Raw genomic sequence first — 17,233 nt, forward strand, 5'->3', positions numbered from 1 at the left:
CCAATAACTGCAATTCAATCCCTGTGTTTTATTTGCTCTACAACACAGTTCAGTTTCATTTTGAAGTGCTCTGTGCCTGAGGCAGTTCTGAAATTACATTTCAGTGTAAGAGTGTTTATCTTTCTCTTTAGAAGTTTAGCATAGGAAAGGTAGTTACAGCTTTTACCTCCAGTTATATGTAGTATTACAGTGTACTATGTTTTTTTTACACTATGTATATTATAAATAATATGATTTAAAAAATGCGTGCACTGCGGGAAGTGAGTCCTAGACAACCAGTGAAATTATCAAATAGTCCATCTATCTATTTCTTTCTGGGGTTTTTAAAAAGCGCTAGTTGAGGTGATGGTGCAGTATGTTCAAGTTACAAGTGGAGGCAGGGTGAATGACATGGCACACCATGCAGCCTATAAATAGAACATGGAAGCCATAAAGGTGAAGTGTATGGGAGGACGCAAACATAAAACAGCATTAACACTAATTGTAACAGATAATATGTCAACAGTACCTCACCCCCCGAGCTTACTATAAAAAAATCTTTCAATAACTGAAGTGAAACACTGCAAATGATGCTTTAAAGTTAGCATGTGCTGATCCAGCAACACCACTGTGCTGTTGTAGAGCTTCATTAGTGATATTAGTCTCCATATAATACTTAAGTGCAAAGTACAAAGAACAAGTCCCCAGGATGTGCATTGGATAAGCTGATTATTGGGCAACACTTCACAATATCATGTTGCACCCCTGACACTCACATGTACCAATACCTTCTATAATCCAACACTTAAATACTCAGGTGGCATAATTGACCGGAAATCATTACAGGATCTAAAATAAACATTCCAAGTGCTTTGTATTATAACTACAAAGTGCAACTATTACAGTCTACAATATAATATGGATAAAAGCCTCTTTATGTTATCAGTGCATGTTCATATTGAGGCTACTCAGTTACTGAGCAGATTCACAGCATAGACATTTTTCTCCTAAGAACAACATCCTGCAAATGTTAAACCGATTGAAAAAAAAAAACTCTCTTGCATAAGTAGCATTATGCAAATACACACAATAAAATAGCTTTAAGCACATTTCAAATGTGAAATGAACTGCTGCAGATGAAGGGCCAGTTGCAAAATATCTGGTCTGTTATGAAGGCACCACTCAATACACTGTTCTTACAATTTGTGAGAGAAACCAACTATAACACATTAGAATTAGAGTAGGGTGTCACACGACTTTATGGGCACAAAAATACAGAATCATTTATATGACCGTGGTGTAGTTTCCAGTTCAATCCAGGTTCGTCTGTGCATATGTTAGACCGATGTTTTATTTCTCAGAGATGCAGACACGGCAAGCCATCATCACAACATCTCTTCCACTCAGTTCAGTTATGTTCAAGGGATGTTGGATGTTTTAGGCCTTCTGTGCATTAACAAAGTCACTGAGAGCAGCCCCTTAAACCTTGGATTCAGTCCGAACCATCTTCAAAGTGCCAAGACACTCAGAGGATTACAATGTCATAGCTCAGTCGTGAAGTACTACAATCCAAAAGCAACAGAGCAAAACAATACAGAGTGGTTGAAGTTAGCAACACTGGACATGAGAAGATACTGTAGATCATATAGTGCAAGAAAGAATGTATAGTAATTAGCTTATCTGGACACAGCTAACATCATCTGTCATTGTGTATCACTGCAGTAGTTTAGAAACACTACAATGCATCCTCTGCCCACATGACATTCAACTCAACATGTTAGATTAAATGAAGCAAATGTTACAATCAGTGAACAATGTTTCTTGAATGACACATAGAAAAAAAGCCCCCAAAAACAAACAACATACAATGAATAACATGGAAAAAAACCCTGCTCAAAATCGCTGCTAGTTTTCAGCAGTTTCTCCATGTTACTGTTGCTCTGCTTTGGCTCTACAAGTAGCCTAGCCTACTACTCAACTAAATTATCTACATGCCCCACCAAGCTCAGACTTTCACAAAATGTTCACTATCCATACTTACCATACGGAAATAAAACATTCACATTTTAAGTCAGCATCATAGTGGAATACATCCCTGAGTTGTACCTCAGAAGGTACACTACCCTGGCATCATACAGAAGCCACCTCAAATAGAGGTAAAAAGTGTCTGCTCATCAGTTACGTGTTAGAGCCACCATGGGGTGCTGTTGCATATTCTGCCAGTCAGGCATTAGAACCAGATGGGCTTGTTGTGGTAGTGATGGGCCAGAAGTGAGACTTAGCAGACGAGTTTTCAATGATCTTGAAAGATTGCCAGGACCAATCAGACAACATTAGCCAGTGGAGTAACCCTTCTCTACAAAAGACTGACCCAAAACCTACTGTCTCTCTATCTGTCTATTTCCTTTATATTTATCTCTGTAATCCTATCTGCATAGTAGGACTCATCTAAATCTTTTAAGCGTGTCTCGTGACTTGCTTCTATTCTGGACTTTCTTTTCTGTCCAATCACTGTAAACAATATTGCTTCCTGTCCTTTATACTGACTGGCCCTATCTACTTTTAATCCTGTCTCACTTGGTCTGCCCGTTCATACCTGACTATCCCTTTCTTTTTGCCTGTTCTTCCTCTAAACTGCTGGGTTAACTTCCTGTCTCTTTTAACTTTAGGCCTCCTATTCCACAGGTTCAGTTGTAGTGGAGATGTTCTGCAAGGGATTGCTTTCGGGTCATTGGGGAGGGACATTCAGGGTCTTGGCCAGGCTCATCATCAGGGGAGACAAGCTGCAGAGCGACTTCGTTCTCATAGCAGAAAGACGAGCGTGAGCTTTGAATGTATTTCTGCTCGGCCAGCTCTTTAGCACTGCATGAAGGTGTGTTTGGGATTTCATATGTCCGATGGAAGAACGAGTAGTCCACCTGGAAAAAGTGCAGAAGAATTTTACACACATTTTTATAAGATAAGAGCCTAGAGCCATGCTAGTGGCTCTGTGAGGCTGTATTTGGGTTTAGCTATGCTTTCAGCTAAATGCTAACATCAGCATGTAAACATGTTCGCAGTAACAATGCTAACATGCTGATCTTTAGCAGATTGTTGTTTACCATGTTCACTGTCTTACTGTAGCATGTTAGCATTCTTTTTTTCATTTGCTAATTAGCATCAAACAAAAAGTACAACTGAGGCTGATGGGGATGTCAGGTTTGCAGGTGTTTGGTCATAAACCAAAGTACTCAACATATTCCAATTTTGACCAGTTAATGGCGCTAGATGACAAGTCAGGGGATCACCAGAGTCATTGGGATACATCGTCTGGTGACCATGAATGTCTGTACATGTCTGTGCCAATCAAGCCATCTGATAGTTGAAATATTTCAATTTGGCCCAAAGTGGTAGTGGACCAACCGACTAACCGACCAACATTGCCATCCCTAGAGCCACACTGTACCATGGTTAAAAACACCCTCCAAACTACAGTGAAGTAATGGAAACCACTTCAGACACAGCATTAAGGGAAGGAAATGATCCATATTATTTCTGTACATATCTCCATCTTTCCTTTCTGACCTGGTAGCAGTCTTTCCTCTCAAAGAGCACTGGTTCGAATCTGTGTCCCCAGAGTATTTCAGAAGCCACATAGGAGCTACGGCACTGTGTGGTCATGGCTGTGGCCTCCACCATGCCCTCGAGTATGACCACCACCTCCAATTCAGAGTCATTCTCCAGGGATTTTCGGTCAATCTCAAAGAAGGGTGACTCGTCGTTGATCTCGTGGACAATTGTCACGGGCGATACCAAGAAGATGCGGTCAATGCCAGTGTCAAAACCCACGTTGATGTCCATATTGTCCAATGGGAGGAACTCTCCCTCTTCTGTCACCCTGGGCTAAAGTTGGCAATGGAAAGTAAAATAAAGTCACTATTTAATATATTAAACATTCCACATTAGATGTTGCAAAATTGATTTTCACATGAGGAATTATGTTAAAAGGAGACTAGCTAAAGGCTGGCAAAACATGATCAAGTAAAGTAAAATGCAAATGTGGCTATAAAATGCAACCCAATGGTATACAAAATAGGGCATTCATCGGTCATCTTTAATATTGTAAATGATGACACCATTTCCTAAGGTCATCTTCAGACATTCAATTTATCACGCTTTGTCAAAGCTTAGCATTTGGTTATTATATTCAGATGCATTTGACTATGAAAGTTTTTAGTCATAGTGCATAGGCTTATCACTCACCCAACCCTTACTATGGAACAATATCCAGTCCCAGCATTGAGAATTGCATTTCTTTGATCCTCGTAAACTTAATCCCATCTGCCCTGTCTGAACTTTGATATGGTCATGCAATTAAGGGAGATCATTGAGAACATTGCTGTAGCCCCATTGTTCCGAAGATTTTGACCCTTCAGACAACTAAGCGGACACATGTACCAACACACCCACGGCACTGTTGACAACAACACATTCACATAAATAGGAAACATGTTTAAAACCACCCAAACAAGGCCAGTCAGAAAGGTAAACATAAGCATACATACAGTACAATCACCTAACCCACATACAGCCCACATGAAGGAAAATGAGATGACGAAGGACAATGGCTCTCAGTTAAAGAATTGTGGGCAAGTTAATCCATGGTAAATCTTCCTAGCCCCTGAGGGAAAATAAAACAAGCTCTCATTAACTACGGCCCACAGAATACAGGCCAGATGGTCTCAGCACTCTCTTTCTCTCTACGGCAACCTTTTTTTCCTCTACTGCTAACACTCACAATAGCAACCTATTTTTTGATACAATCATTCTTTCTTTCGATCTCTTTGACCTTTTTCTCAAAAACAGAAACGTTTTTTTTCCATTTATCATTGCCAAACGTTCTGACCTCTTTTTTTTTTCATCATGGTCATTATCCATCTCCCCCACTTACCTTCAGTAGTTGTGCTCGAACATGTGCCTCTACCAGGTGGCTCTTGCGTAGGTTCCCGACCCTCCACATCATGCAGAGTTTCCCATCCCTCAGCGCCACCACAGCTGTGTTGGAGAACACCAGTGTCTCGTTGCGCTTCTTGGGCTTAGCAATCTTTGCCATTACTGCCCCAATGATGAAGGCGTCAATAATGCAGCCCACAATGCACTGCAAAACGACCGCCATCACCGCCAGGGGACATTCTTCGGTCACACTCCTGAAGCCATAACCGATGGATGTCTGAGTCTCCAAGGAGAATAAAAAGGCCGCCATGAAGCTGTTCACTTGCAGGAAGCACGGCTCCTCAACCACTGCCTCTCTATCAGACTCTCCTCCAGACCCAGCCTCTCCTGATCCCGGAGAGGAACCTGAGTTGGGGGTAAGCCGAATGGAGAGATCCCCATGCACAGAGGCAATCAGCCAGAAGGCAAATCCAAAAAGCAGCCAGGAGAGAAGGAAGGAGAGGGTGAAGATGACCAGCATCCAGCGCCAGCGTATATCCACACAGGTGGTGAAGAGGTCGCTAAGGTAGCGCTGGCCCCTCTCGCTCATGTTGACAAAGGTGACGTTGCAGCGTCCGTCCTTGCCAACAAAGCGTTGTCGGGGCCGGCGGCTTGAGCGCCTGGTGCGCCGGCGGTTGTTAGTGGAGGGGGAAGAGAGAGAATCCTGGTCTGAGGATGAACGGCCTTTTCCTCTTCCTCCTCCACTATTGCCTCTTCCACTCCTTAGCCCTGAGCACATTCCTCCTGCGTTCACCCCGCCTTCTCCTGCATCTCCCCCAACTCCAATGGCACTCTGCCTCCGTGCATTGTTGGTGTTGCTCTGGAGAGGTAGAGTTTTGCCGTTCAGGGCATGGGTAGGGGAGGCACTGGTTGGGGTCCCTGACCCTGTTGGACTCCCCCCTGCCCTAGCCGTATCTGCAGCACTCTGTGCCAGCCTCATGATCTCCTCCTCGTCTACTGGCCCATCCACCACAGCACTAAAGCGGCGTTTCACACGTGCCGCTCCCATCATGTACTATAATGTCACCTTTTGCTTACGGTACTCCGAATTCCTCAGTGTGCCTTGATTTTTTTGTTGATGTGGCAACCAAGCACCTTGACAGTTAACACGGGCAGTCGTTCAGTCCTTCTTAAAGAAGAGATAATTAAAAGTCCATCATGGCAAATGGTAACCAGAGGACAATTTCCTCCCAGACCGCTAATCAGTCACTTATTTTCCCCACTTTCAATGATGATTCCCAGTAGAGTCTATCTTTTCAGTGATAGATCCCTCAGCCAATAAAGTGGGCTTTCTTGAAGTAGGTCCACAGGGTGCATTCATTAACCAATGTTCTTAAGTCATACTCACTGAGGGAGTTCCCAAGGAGTCTGATTCTGTGACCCCCAGTTTGCAAGAATTATTTTGACAAGGAGTAGTAGGGCTGGATTGACCTCAACAGACAACACAAAAGCATGCAAGATTGGTTCTGTTTAGTTCAAAACAATCAAAGGGAAGCCTTGAGCATGGATCTATTGATAAAAGCTATAAACTGATAATGCAATGGAGAAGAAAGATGGAGACATGTCAAGGATATACAGCTCGTTACAGGGTACCTTCTATAATATTGTGACAAAATGCATCCAAGACAGACAAATGCTCCAAATTAACTTGGGGACAATATGATAATAACATTTCCAACATGCAGTCGAAAAAGAAAAAAAGAAACATGCCAATTCTTACGGTGAAAGTTCTCTCCAGTTTCACAACCCCTTGGCATAGGCATGAAGAAACAAAGAATACAGTACTTTCAGTACATCAAACGCCTACTGTCATCATTGTTCATAAATAATTCAGTGCCAATATTTCTTTAATAAAGCTTTGAATAAGTGTTAATATGCAGTTGTCACCTTTGCCCAACAAGAGGGTCCCAACTGAAAGAACGTTTTGTTTGCCATTTCCTGTTCGATCATGCCACTGCCTCAACAATTTGCCATTTCGTTTTTAAGGGTTGGCACATCTGTTTGATGGCCATTGTCAAATTTGTTGAAGACTTGTTTTAATAACTGAATAATATTGACCTGAACTACATGGCTGTTAGAAATCACCCGCAACAGTTCCTCAGACCAGACATACCTCATTACAGTTCAGCATTACGGCTGACAAATCACCTATGCCAAAAATAAGAAGGGAGGAAAAGGGAGGGAGGAAAATAAAAGACAGAGTTTATTTGATCTATCTCCAGCTATACTTGTGTTTTAGCTTTAAGTGGAAGATGCATATGGAAGAAAAAGGCAAGTACACAGGTCACCTGAGGAAGTTTTCTATATTTTTCTGGAGGTCCGTCTCCAAAGCAGATAGATCAGGTGTATGCCACAGAAGGAGAAGAGCTGAGAAGTGCTCAGAGCTAAAGTGGCTGAGAGTGTAACTTGGTTTGTGGATTGTAGTCTCTTACTCATCATCTCTGTTTGAATCAGATCACAAAAAGGCTACCTGAACATCAGAGAGAGTTTCCACAAACAAAATAGAAGATTACCCTATGCAGATGCAATGTGAAAACAACACGTGAGAATAACTTTAAAGTGCAACGTAAATACTATCCGAGAAAAGTGCAAATATATCTGGAATTGAAAAGGTATGTCTTTAGAGTTAGTATTTACCTTTCCCAACCATTTCCAGAGACCTCTACTGAATCCTGTCAAGTATACAGAGTATCCACATCCTCTTTGGAACAGTAGACAGAAAGAAACCCTCAACAGTTGCCCTGCACTGTGGTGAGTACAAAGAGAACTGAAGAAATAGACAAGAGCTACTGCTCTAACTGTACAAATATAGAAGAAGCCATTTCATTCAGCCACTAACAGCAGGGTAGGAAAACATCTACAACAAATGGAAATGGGGAAAGAGATCCCTCCTGAAGTGTGAAGTGACATAAGGGTTCATCTTCGCTTATGTGTTGACCTCTCTTTATGACACATGTTCAGTAAAAGCATTGAGCTTTTTTTTGTATTGTCTTTACAGAGATGTTGGTGGTCTGTGTTTGTATCCCTTTGGTTTAGGACCTTCTTGTTTAACACACTGCCAGTCTTGAAAAGGGAAGAAAAAAAGAGAATGACAATTAAAGGCAAGGTAGAAATTACAAAACTGTGCTGAAACAGATACTTAAGTAGTTATCTTCTTGTCTCAATAGAAATGATTCTAAAAAGCATTAAAAGCATGTATTCACATGTGTATCAATTCAAATCTTAAGTAAGCTGAATATGATCAAATTCTAAATGGATGATCAGAAACAATTTGAAGTGTACCTCTTAGGAGTCTTTCATGCAGTCCTTGAGTCGTTATTGGATTATTTCATCGGTCAAATATTGTGGAGTTATTCCTTCAGACAGCCTTAATTTGAAGAACCAAACTCTATCACAACACAGGGAAAAACGTCACCCAAATGTACCCCTGTGAAGAGAAAAAGAGAAAAATAATTAAGTAATTTTCCAGTAGTATCTTCCGAAAATCATTTGGGTACCTTTCCGACAAAAAACAGTGTCTGAATATGGACTGAACTGCAGGGCCCTCATTTTGGGTCAGGAAACCAAGTGGTACAGGGTGAGTAATCTTTTATAAATAAGCAATAGTGGATTTAAGCCAATAGACTGGAAGAATGGGAGGGGATTTTCTTGGGCAAAGGTTGAGACTGTGGCTCAGATAAAGGACTGACATAAACCGGGACTCTGGGTAGGTTCAGGGTGAAGAGGTAGTATGTCTTGCTGTGGAGATGGTGATATGCTTTGGATTACAGCTGCACCCGTGACTTTGGTAATCTCAACGATGGTTTTGCTAATCCTTTGAGGACTTACGTAAGAGCCACTATTGCCATAGAAGGTGGCAAGAATATCTATAAACACACACAACAAATGTAATGGCATTTACATGATTTCAGATAATATGGGAAAAAGTAGTATAAGTCACCGGATCTAATGACACCCTTCACAAATTATGCAGACAGAGTAAGTAAAAACTGATCAATACTTTGATTCATGCTCCTTGCTTTTGCTATACTTTACTAGAATGATATATATAACCACATGTTCCACTTGGATAAATAAGTAAATAAATAAATAAATAAATATGTAGAGCATTGTTTTGGCCAGAGTAACTAAAATACAGTCTGATGCATAGTTGTCCACTGATGTGGTGGACCATAATGCATATACAGTGTTATGACACTGCTGCATGAGAGCAGAAATGACTGATTTCATACATGAAATTCATCATGTATAACTCCTCAGATCCATCTATGCTATTCCTACTGTAGCCTCAGCAATGTGAAAATACCATAAAGGTGAAAAGAATGCAGGATTTATTGGGTTCAACTGAAATGCATCAATATGATAAATTAACTACTTAGGCTTGTAGTATGCTGTAAAATTGCTAAAAAAAAAAATATCACAATACCTTCATAGAAAACACAAATGTTGGAACAATATCATATGGTCTTTTACGGTTTTAATTTCCAAAAGACAGACATTTTCATGCTTGTGTTCCTCAATGTTCAGTTAATGAACAAATGTGTGATGACGCAGTCCTGACCTTGAGGCCTCTACTGTAGCTCCTGCCAACTCTACCAAATGGCCGCGCTCTCACGTCTGCTATCTCTAAGATTGTGTTAAAGTGTCGCCGGACAACCGACGACAGTAGCCAGAGGAGGCGACGAGGGAAGTGTGTGTTTTTTTGCGTGTCTATAGGCATTGTGAGGGTGCACTTGTCCTTGTGTTAGCAAACCTTATCGTAGTGAGGTGGCAAATGTCTCAAATAACTTCTCACAAGAGAACATGCAGGGGTGTCTGGGAAAACTATGCATGTGAAGTTGTTGCTTCAAACTGTCAAAGCAGCATCTGATCTGCAGTCCTGCCTTATGTGATAAAGGCTGAACATTTTTATATGTTATAATTATGATACATACTAATACACTCCACCTAGATTAGAAAGCAAACTACCTAGATTATAACCTAAAACCCTGTTTATGCAATATTAAAAAAAAATACAATGAATGCCCCAGGATTTTCTTTATAAATAAAACCAGATGCTTTTGAAAGTGACATAGCACACATTATTAAGTATAAACAACATGTATAGACAGTAAATAAAATACCTTTCAAGGTTGTTTCACACAGCTTGAAGAAAAAGGGCTAAGTTTCTCCTTCAAGTCTTTAAGATATGGGGGTGTTTTTATAACTATACCATTAGTTACTAATTACCACTAATGACAGTCTTTTTGGGGTCAACAAAGGGATTGGGGGATAGCTGGGGTTAACACTTCTATTAAATCTATTAAAAGCTACTCTGCACTCCTGTGTATTAAGTACCCCCAAAATGCCATAATCATTATTAACTAACTAATTTGGACTGTAGTATGTAATCTTCCAGCAGCAGATAATGGTTGCATAGCAAATGCAAATAAAACATTGACTGGACAGCATCCATTGGCAAAATGATAACAAGTCAATAAGTCAATTGTTAAAAACATAAAACAGCTAATGTGCTTTATCATCCAGGGTTTGTGAATTATTTTAAAATAGCCACTGATGTTTGAACAAAACTGACCACAAGCAGCTGTAGGGACTTCATACACAATGCTGTTGAAGCCAGTCTAATTGTTTTACAACTCTCACTGGTTGGAATTAACAGGGATCCAGAGTAGTACATTACCCCCCAAAAATGACAGCAAAACATCCACATTAATCTAATTCCACTACCAATCTTTTTCATTGTGGGTCTCCCACCATGTATTCTCTCTCTCTCTCTCTCTCTCTCTCCCCCCCCCCCCCCCTCTCTCTATACCACCTCCCCTGTCCTCTTTCTATCCAGATTATCCAACCATATTAAGGTGTTATGTGGCCAGATTAGATTTGGACAGAATATGATTGCAGTGTCATTGAAAAAGGAACTGAATAAGTTAAGTTCTTCCTTTTGTCATTCTCCTTACCAACCGTGTCACATGTCATCTGTCCTATTTCCTGTTCAATCGTTCCAAAAACAACAGTTTTAGTGAAACAATGTTTCCAAAATAATGTTGCTCTTTATGGCATATTTAATGCATACAGACTGGATGGTTTCATGATGGGGAGTTTAATCAACACTGTGGATGCAGTGTATCGTAAAAAAACCTCAATAATGACGCTCTGCAATGCAGTGCCACAATGTAAATGTGGAGACATCAATACTTGTCATTGATCAATGGGGGTTAGAAACCAGGGCACAGATTGGATCTCTCTTATCAGTGTCACATGGCTCTCTGTCTCAGGCCTATTCTCTACATCTCTTTCATTTCAGAATTTATCATTGTATAAAACTTTAACTTTTAATAACATCTAATGTGTACAAAGGGGCTACTTCAGCAGCTGTCACAGCTGTGCATAGCAAACAAATACGCTGCAGTGACCTTTTGCTGAAATCCTATCTGATCAATACTGTTCTAGTGAAGTGTTGATCTGGTGACATCATTCGTACGCTGCAGGAGCTGCACCACCAATTCACCAACCAGTAATGGATGTTATGTTATAACTGAACATGAGGTGACATTTTCACGATGGTGTCAATATTTGAAAAATATGCATGTTTGTATATTTTTTAAAATTTGAAGTTGATGAACCATTCATGTTTGCATGTTTTAGCTTGTTTGTTATGAACTGCATAGATTTTTAGACACTTGAAACATTTGACCACATTCCAGCCAGCCACTGGTTGCAGTTTGATGTAGTTTAGAATGGAAATACATTTAGAGACGCAACTTCTTTAAGATAAGTAATCAAATAAAAAAAATACATTTTTTGACTAAGTGTTTTAATCTTAATTATAATTACCACAAAAGTGTAGATGAATTGCAAATGTGTGTCAAGAAACAAAGACAATTATAGTTTTGAGCATGCAGTACAATCAGATTGTGTTTAATTGGTTAACCCAAACACTTACCCTGACCTAAACGTATCTCTAACCTGAACCCTAAAAACAAGTTTGAACCCTCAAACGGCCCTTTAAAGTTCAGTCCTAAAGTAAGGACTGGCCAGACTCAAATTAGTGCTCACAAAAATAGATGTACAAGTACACACATACACACACATCTGATAATAAGCACAAGTGCGGTGTCATCTTGGCACTGAGCCTTATTCCATCTAATTGAAACTTTTCCGCTGCCGGCCCTCCCTCAGCTGTGTGCAGTGATCGAGGTCATTGCGTGATGACGACTGAATGTTAATCTGGGGAGTTAAGATGGTGTGGTTTGGTTAAAACTCTGCATATCTCTTTTTCTAATTAAGAAAATACTCAGAACATTGAGAAGTATGCACTCAAGACTAATTAGATTATTTAAATTAGACCAAACGTCATTACTTTTTAAAGATTTCTGCTACTTCTTTAGAATTAATCCCATTCAGCTACACCATCTTCACTCAGTAAATGGGTGCACTGTCATGGTGGCTTCCTGCCTAATTATTATATAGAAACACCTTTTCACCTATTTTCCTATAGAAAGTCAGTTTCAATATAATGCATGATCACGTGTTAACATCACACTGATCTTGCATCAACAAATTTTAACTTTCTCAAAGGTACTATCTATTATTTAACTTCAATTGTTGTGCTAGATTGCATTACAATACGTTTCAGTTTTTCTAGTTATCCAGTGTTTCCTTTATGGAAAATAATCCCAAATTCATGGTGCCCCCTGCTACTACAAAGATCACTAGTCCCCAGAGATCTCCCCAAAATATTCTGCAAATGCATTTAACATCCTTTTAGAAGTGGAAAGATGGGGCTTGAGAGTATAGTTTGATGTTGTAGCACCATTGTGCCAGTCTTTAAGGGAAGCCTTGGCATTTCCACGTGTCATAATTTGTCATATTTGGAAAAAGGCCACATGCAGAAATCAGAGCAAATGTTGTGAGTAAAAGGACACAACCATGGTGCAGTCTATAACACAAGGACATATCATAAAATTCTGTTACATAGTTTATCTCACCTTTTTTGAAAATCTGAAATCCCAAAATGTCTTGACCGGAACCCCCCCCCCCCCCAACCCTTTCACTTCTCGAATAAAAAATTCAAGAGAGGGACCAACAGGAAAGGTCTACCAAAAATATGCATTTGAGTTGTATTATGGAAGGTGTAGGATCCAGGATTTTTGGAGCTTGACCCATAAAAGGGACTAAATGCAAGACATCTTGGCCTCTGTGTCATCTATTTTGGCCATGTTTTTTTATCCATCACTCTAATGTCCCCTAACTTTATGAAAGTGCAACACTAAATTGCTAGAGTACCCTGTAACACACCCTGTTATTTTGAATTATGGTTACCTCAAAACTATATCAACATTAATCAAGATAGCATGTTGGGTTTACTGAGGCTTGATTTATGATACAAATGAGGTCTTTCAAAAATGGAACCATGAGCACGTTTTAAAAGCTCAGAATCAGCCAGAGGAGAAACAGCTGTTATTTTATAATCCTGCACTTTTGTCCATCCTCTGTACTCATGCATGTGCCTCTCTGAAAATCCCTCAGCAATGTCTTGCCATCCAATTTAAACTCATGTAGGCCTACTACCTACAGCACATTCAAAAAACACAAAAAAACTGCAAAGGAGCATCCTTTTAAAATCACATTACATGCGTACATGTGTTTTTCTCTCATTATAAACCTTTTTCAAACTGTTTTCTATCAGTTCACACAACTCACAAAACCAAAAAAAGGATTAAAGTCTCAATCATCAGGGCAAATCAAGCTCTCATCTGCTCAGTACTCTCTCTGTCAGTGCTTCATTGTTCACTTTTCCCCAACAGTAAAATCCCCCTCACCCTCCAGTCCAACATAGAATAAATTAAGATCAAGTTCACTAGATTTGAATGCAATTCTTAAACTTTCCACCACGTTTGAGCATCCTTTTGGTTGAGGAGCATTAATCCTGTTTATGTAAAAAAACCTATTCTCAAGTCCCATTTGAGGTCCACACCCACTCTACAAAACTAAATTCATAAGTTACAGTCACGATTTCAACCGTTTCATAAATAGCATACCAAATGTTTCAAAATGGATCATCCCTGTCTAATGCTTTTCAGAATAAAATGAAGGCTAGAAGTTCATACTTTTTAAAATTCCACTTCACGTTTTCAGGTTGTTTACAGAAGACACAAAATGCTATCGATAAAAAAATTACAAAAATCATGTTGTAACCAAAAGCTGCTTTTACAACTTCTTGCACAGATAAATCAAGTCAGCACTTACCGGTCGTTGACATTTTCCCGTTAATTCAGCGCGAGGTGACGACGTCAGTTTACTTTCAGTCCCTTCTTTAACAGAGTTGCTGGTGGTCTATAAAAAAAAACACGGATTAGAAACCGTGCGCGAGCTGTCCCTTGCTATCGGTCCTGGCAACTGTCCGCGAGCCCTCAGGTGGTGGATGAGCGCCCACACGTTGCGACGCTATCTGTCCCCAATCAAAGGCACGCGCCTCTCTGGACTGCCAGAGTGACCTTGTGACAACATCCTGTGCGATTCATCAAGGTTAAATTACAGTTAAAATGTGTAATACACATGAATTATTTATCCCGGATTAGCCCACTGATTTGGTTTATTAAAACAATACTTTAATTTCCAGTAAAACTCACATACTGAACCAAACTTGTTAGACAGAATACGTAGTATTCTTTTAAACTTCAAAATTAAGCAATTATTTAATATCTCTAGTTTATTGTTGACTTTAGCATAAATGTCTTAGATTAATATAAAACATTTTTTATACCCCTTTATTAACCTGTTATCTGTGTTGTCTGTGCACTTTTACATGTCGTGTTACAGTTCTTATTGACTGAATTGTCATGTGAGATTACTGTAACATGATAAAAATCTTTTTAGATCTGACTGTTATAAAACTGCTACAATTAAAAATGTTTTCATTTGTATTGAGAAATACTAATGTTAATATTTTTATGAAGGTCTTTGTCAGAGAGAGACATTTTGACATTATTCAAGGTTTGATCAATAAATGCCAATAAAACTATATTTTAATTTTAATGTAAATTTAAAGGGCAGACAGACAGAAAGAAAAAGAAACAAAGAAAGTGGAGAAACAAAGTGTCCAGTACCCATGTAGCATGATTATCGAGTTCTGTGTGTGTGTGTTTGTGTTTGTGTGGGAGAGAGAGACAGAGCAACAATGTGTGTTTACTAATACTTAATCTGATTTAATCTCCGTCAAGGCGCCCAAGAAGTGACCTATGATGTCATGAGCTCTGTCATTCTATGAAAATAAAGATCAGATTGAAGACAAAAAAAAAGCGAGGTAATGCAGCAGCCACAACATTCCGATGCATCCAACAACATAAACATGTAAACATCCCTGTGCATTTACTGTATAAAAAGAACATATGTTCTCACCACAAATCAATGTAGTAGAGGATCTATATCTGCACCCTCTATTGTTTTTTAAATTGCATAAGTGTTTGTGTGAAAACACAAATTGTAATTGAACCAATGGAAAATTGATCGGGAAGAGAGAAAGTGATGTGGGGAGGCACAATGATGCCAGATATTTTTTAATGATCAGGCAGACGTGAGGTTTAGAAAGAACTATCAGAATGTTATTGATAAAGATTTCATTTGAAGAAGAGAACATATACTCAATCAATCACTCTATGGTCCCTTCTGTTTGATCTGATAAAATCAGACATGGGAAAAATTGTATCTGCAAATGCTTTCCTGGTTTGTTTTTATTTCATTATTTTATTTAAAGCATGGTTACTGGGGTTGCCCTAGTGGACTGGTGGTTTAAGCGCTGACCATGAACTGCAATTATCCTGCAAGAGACCTTTGTTGAATGTTCCTCTCCATCTTAAATTCAAATAAGATGTATTGGCATTAATTAAGTTACTTTGTTGCCAAAGTTTACATTATTATCGTCTGTCTGTATCTCTCTGCTCATTTTTGTGCTATAAATTCTGCAAAAAAAAAGGCATACAAATACATAAAAAATGTGGTAATCTGTTTGCTGTGACAGGATGTCCTTGTGTCATGTAAATAAAGTTTGACTTGATTTGATTGTGGTAAACCGTTGCAGCCAGCGCATCTTAAAATAAACAGTGAGAAATATGTTCATCTGGGGAAAAACTTGTCCTTTTTACTTGTTTGACTGGTAATGAAGCCTAAAACCACCAGCAGCGCTCATTTCTAAATGCTCAACAGTGAGCTGACATTTCCACTATTTAGCTGCAACCATAGGCTACTGTCACAGAGTGGGATTTACAATGAATCATTTGATGTTCAACAGTAATTGATATGATGTTAACTTGACTTTGTTGTTTATAGTTAAGAGGGAATATCTGAGTGAGGAGTGAGGGGGGGGGGGGGGGAGAGAGATCATCCGTAATTTGGACACATAAGAGCAAGCTTGTGTGTGTCGTCGCTGAAGCATTGCATATTAGTCCATTATTATTAATGGTGAGTATGTGGGGATGCAATACTGATCCTGAGCCACCAGTGGGCAGATAGAAACAATTTTTGGTATCCATCAGTGAGCCTGCATTTAAACATCCTCAGCTAAGGACTTGAAAGTTTTCATTCTAAACTGGTGATTAGCTCGTCAGATGTCAGGTTGACCAGGGGCTACACACCTGGTCTCTGATGGCCTAATTACAAGCCAGGATTTAAAATCAGCAGCTGTGCAGACACTATAAGAGCACGACTTCACACCTTCGGGTGTTTTACGATTTGAAAGATGCTAAACAGAGTTGACGAGAGAGAAATAAAATCTGCTTACACATTTGGTTTTATAGAAATGCCTTTAAAGTAAAAAGATATGTGTGAATTTGGAGTGTGCAACATGTTGAATTTAGTATTAATGATGTAATAGATGTAATTTGTCTATTTCATTACTTAGTTTTTACACCTATTCCTAATAAATCATGAGGGCATTACTAAACTATGCTGCTTGGAAAGCAAGAGTCCATTTCCCTGCTGGCTGCCATGATGACGCTCCATGTGTTGCCTGTGAAAGGCTGATCTGATTTTTGCAGACGGAGCAGCAAAGTCAGGCTCAGTATTTTGTAACAGGTTCCAGATTTTGTCATGGTCACACGAGGCCCAAATGTAATGCTCTGTGATTTTTAGGGGTAAGCGCATATTGGTTCAATTGGTTCAAAGTATGCCATCTGCAGACTTACTTCAGGGGCCAACGCAGAAAAAAATAGATGTCAAGCTCAAAGTGTACGCAGGTAAACAGACACACTCACGTGAAGAATACTGCTGAATCAGCTCAGCTAAG

At 39.5% G+C, this 17,233-nt stretch overlaps 1 protein-coding gene across 3 annotated transcripts in view; it reads right to left on the bottom strand.

Annotated features, from left to right (window-relative positions):
- Positions 1–8: 8 nt before the first annotated feature.
- The window catches only part of kcnj14 (potassium inwardly rectifying channel subfamily J member 14), a 31,582-nt gene continuing 14,357 nt past the window's right edge, over positions 9–17,233 (bottom strand). The window contains exons 1-6 of one of the 3 annotated variants that reach the window (XM_068735383.1): positions 14,200–14,328; positions 8,233–8,377; positions 7,239–8,013; positions 4,910–7,098; positions 3,544–3,861; positions 9–2,897 (exon numbers count right to left, since the gene is read on the bottom strand). In XM_068735383.1, coding sequence (XP_068591484.1) covers positions 2,667–2,897; positions 3,544–3,861; positions 4,910–5,962 — 1,602 coding nt within the window. In that variant the 5' untranslated portion in view covers positions 5,963–7,098; positions 7,239–8,013; positions 8,233–8,377; positions 14,200–14,328 and the 3' untranslated portion in view covers positions 9–2,666. Of the gene's footprint in view, positions 2,898–3,543; positions 3,862–4,909; positions 8,014–8,232; positions 8,378–14,199; positions 14,329–17,233 lie in introns of those variants that run through there. The other 2 variants (XM_068735382.1, XM_068735381.1) reach the window with 2 other exon arrangements.

This window comes from Cebidichthys violaceus, unplaced genomic scaffold (genome assembly GCF_023349555.1).
Source record: "Cebidichthys violaceus isolate CVI_PGR_0920_01 unplaced genomic scaffold, fCebVio1.0.p SCAF_7, whole genome shotgun sequence".
In the NCBI taxonomy this organism is placed as follows: Eukaryota; Metazoa; Chordata; class Actinopteri; order Perciformes; family Stichaeidae; genus Cebidichthys; species Cebidichthys violaceus.